Source organism: Poecilia reticulata, linkage group LG15 (assembly GCF_000633615.1).
Source record: "Poecilia reticulata strain Guanapo linkage group LG15, Guppy_female_1.0+MT, whole genome shotgun sequence".
Classification (NCBI taxonomy): Eukaryota; Metazoa; Chordata; class Actinopteri; order Cyprinodontiformes; family Poeciliidae; genus Poecilia; species Poecilia reticulata.
Window position 1 is genome coordinate 22,578,359 of NC_024345.1, and position 3,592 is coordinate 22,581,950.

General features: G+C 43.2%; 1 protein-coding gene across 2 annotated transcripts in view; it reads right to left on the minus strand.

Moving 5' to 3' along the window:
• Window positions 1-3,592, minus strand: part of sec23ip (SEC23 interacting protein) — a 12,098-nt gene that overhangs the window by 4,860 nt on the left and 3,646 nt on the right. For both annotated transcript variants that reach the window (XM_017309101.1, XM_008430028.2), the window contains exons 5-13: window positions 2,696-2,785; window positions 2,504-2,624; window positions 2,340-2,429; window positions 2,127-2,268; window positions 1,235-1,443; window positions 1,068-1,156; window positions 851-997; window positions 672-767; window positions 117-269 (exon numbers count right to left, since the gene is read on the minus strand). In XM_017309101.1, the coding sequence (XP_017164590.1) occupies window positions 117-269; window positions 672-767; window positions 851-997; window positions 1,068-1,156; window positions 1,235-1,443; window positions 2,127-2,268; window positions 2,340-2,429; window positions 2,504-2,624; window positions 2,696-2,785 (1,137 nt within the window). The remainder of the gene's footprint in view (window positions 1-116; window positions 270-671; window positions 768-850; window positions 998-1,067; window positions 1,157-1,234; window positions 1,444-2,126; window positions 2,269-2,339; window positions 2,430-2,503; window positions 2,625-2,695; window positions 2,786-3,592) is intronic.

Sequence of the window (3,592 nt, forward strand, 5' to 3'; positions counted from 1 at the left end):
CAGAACCAGTCAGAGCCAGACAGAACCAGTCAGCGCAACGCAGAACCAGTCAGAACCAGTTAAAACCAGTCAGAACGTCAGCGCCGCTCCCCTGCGGTTCATAACAATCTCCCCACCTGTCCAGTTCCAACTTCAAAGTAGTTGTAGTTCACGTGGACTGAAGACACGGTGCTGCCCACTGGTGGCCTGGTGGTGGTGCTACCGGCAGGCTGGGGAACCGCAACCGGACTCTCCTCCTTCGCTTCTGCTTTCCTCTGCTGGCGTCCCGCCTAGAGACCACAGCCACCACACAGCCAGCAGGGTCAAAGGTCACAAGCTATCAGCTTCAAGTCGAAAATTTTCAATTTGAAATTCAGGAATTTCCACGTTTTTTCCTAGCAAATTTTCAACTTTTCAAACTCGCAAATGTTCTAGTTTTTTCTAGAAAATTTCTGAAATCTCAGGAAAAAATAATTTTTTCTTGGCAGACATGTACTCCTTTTCTTATATCTACAATGGCCTTGCTGTGTTTTAAGTTAGTTAGAATCACCAAAATAGTTTCTATTTGCTAAATGCTGGAAAAGTTGATAACATTTTTTAGAGATATTTTTGTAACTTTCTCAGACCAGTCTGGTGAAGAGTGTCAGAAACATTTTGTTTTGTTTTTCTGCTGAACACCTGAAGAAGCCCACCTGTCTGCTGACTCGTTCTTTCACAAACTTGGTGATTTTCTTGCGCGGGCCCAGCGGGATCCCCATGTCCTTCAGGTCCTCCATCGTACACATGAGCTGGAAAAACACATTCAAGCTTTTTTTTCTTCTTCAACTTTCAGCAAATCCACATAAAGCGAAGGAGATTTTTATATTCTTACTAAAGACTCGATGTCCATCTTCTCCTGGTCCAAGGTGCTCTTGTACTCAGAGAGGCCCAGATGTTTCAGCACAGCAGCCAGATCCTCAAACTCTTCCTCATCCTCCTCTTCCTCTCTGCTCGGCTCCTCCGCAGCGGGAGCCGACGCCTGAAACGAGACGCAGCGTTTCCACACAGTTCCACACATTTCAGCGTTTCCTGGTGCGTTTGCGCTCTACCTCTCCGTTAGCGGCGGGCGCGGCCGGCAGCAGCGGCGCAGCAGAGACGGTCTTCTGGTTGGAAAGCAGATCGAAGAGAATCAGGGATCCTGCAGAGACGACAGCAACCGTTAAAACCGGAAACGTGAATCTGCCGTTTAAAAATAAAAGCCAGGGTTTGGTTTTACCCAGGCTGTGTCCGGCCACCGATATTCCCCCTCTGTAGTCGGGGTTCCTCTTCATGAACAAGGCGTAGAGACGGTTGATCTCCTGAGCCACGGTGTCCATGATGGTCTGGCAGTAAGTCGGACTGTTGTAGAAAAGCACATCCAGCAGCGTCTCGTTGGTGAAGTGGCGCAACCGTCCGGTGCTGGGCAGGGTGATCTTTTTAATCCTCCTGAAAAAAGTCAGAATAAATTCATTTACTGAGACAAAACACCTACTTTACCTTTTACTAAAAAGTAAKTAAACTCACTCTATCACATTTAAACTGTGATTAATCACATATTTCTGTTTCACTTCAGTAGTGAAAATGAAATGTTTCTCACATCCAGACATTTTAAATCCAACAACATGATGAAACGTCTAAAAGATTAACTCACTGAGCTGCAATCGTTTATATGCATGAACCCAGAAAATTAAAAAATAACCAAGAAAATCTCAGTAGAAGTGTTGACGATTTATCTATTGCAGCTTTTTGTTGACGATTATTTCAATAACTGATTGTGACTAATCAAAGTCAGTCCTACACTTAAGCTTTTTTGTACATTAGAAATACATTAAAAGATGCAAATAACAAATTATTATTTTTTTAAATAACGGCATTCATGTAGTAAATCTGAACCCAGTGAAGCTAAATCTGCCACTTGAGGAGTTTCGGCTGAAACATATTTACAGACAAATAAGTTTTTATCTTAAATACAAAATGTCTTTATTTTTTGTACAGTTGTGGTTTAATTTCTGCTCTGAATATGTTGTTTTTTCTTTAAATGATCCATTTTGATTCTAAAGTTAACGATTAATCAATGACTGTTTCGGCGATCGGGTTAATGGTTTGGGTCGGATGCGTGTCGCAGCCACCTGTCCACGCCGGTGGCGTCTCCGTGGAGAGCCGTGTGCCACTGCACAGGAAGGAACTCCACCCGGCTGATGGCGTGTTCGTCCAGCGACTTCTTGAAGTGGCTGTGCAGCAGCTTCAGCGAAACGCTCCGGAAGTCGTCCACTGGAAGCAGACGACGCCGCGTTTAAATTAAAGTCTCCACAGACAGGATCACTGGGGGAGACGCCGCTCACCGCACTCGATCATGCTCCTGAACCTCAGGTCGCAAACCGGGCCGATGCCGTGGACCATGAACACCAGATGATCCACCGTGGGAAGCTCGCCTGAAGCAGAACAAATCATTTTCAGCTGAACTGGTGTTGGTTCCACCGCTGTGATTCGCAGCGAGGCGGCGTACCATCAGGCACCTCGTCGTGGTCGTCATCAACGCCTCTCTTCACCACCCTCGGCCTGGTCTGCCCGTCCTGAGTGGTGCCCCACTCGTCTGGGTTGGACGAAGGCTGGAACTGAACTATGACCTGCGGGAGCAAACAGGACGTCCAAACCGGGTTTGTCTGGTAATCTGTTCCTGAGGACGGTTTGGACTCACCTTTGGGTTGTGCATGACGATCGTTTCTCCGGATGGGAACTCCAGCCTGCGATGCCACTGGTTTGTTGATACGGCCTTTTTATATTCCGCCTGAAGGTGAAACATTTACTCATGACGTCACAGTCTGAGGATTGATTACTTATGTTTGTGGTTAGAAATGCAGCAATCCGACATCAATATCTGCATTGATCCTGATATTGAAGAGAATTCTGCATCGGTTATTGGTGATACAGGCTACAAATGTAAACAAAACTGTTTTTTTTTTTACAAACTTTTGCAAATGTAAAAAAAAAAAAAAACTTTTGCAATTGCAGTTTTACCATTAAGTAAGAAATGCAATTAAAATGATACATGGACAGATTCGTTCACATTTTCTACTTTGTTCATTGAAAAACATGCAGATCCTTCAACTACTTCCTGCGATTTCTTCTTCATGGTTTCCGGCAGAAGTAACATCCTGTTGTTGATCATGCAAGCCATAATGCAAAAAAAGTATTTTCACATATTATCTGTTTTTTACCAACAAACGTGAAATTTTTTTTTTTAGAAAAGTTAGCTACTGCGGCTTTAAAAGAAAAAAAAACGTAATTCTTTTTTTTTTTGTAATTATTGTTTTCCTACCAAAAAACTAAATGAAAAAACTGATAATTTGTTTAGTAAGCAGAAAAACCAGAAAACAACCCCTACACGGATTCAGATTTCACTAATAGCTACTTAATATTTAAAACTATGTGAATTACTGAAATTATTATTTCATTTCCCTTTGGGGTCAATGACATATTTTTGAGTTGAATTGAGAACCATCAACAAATTGGAGCCAGTTGTTGCTTTCTGAATAATTTTCGGATGCATTCTGGTGACCCACCAGGTGGTGGCGCCTCTTTACGATTTCTGAAT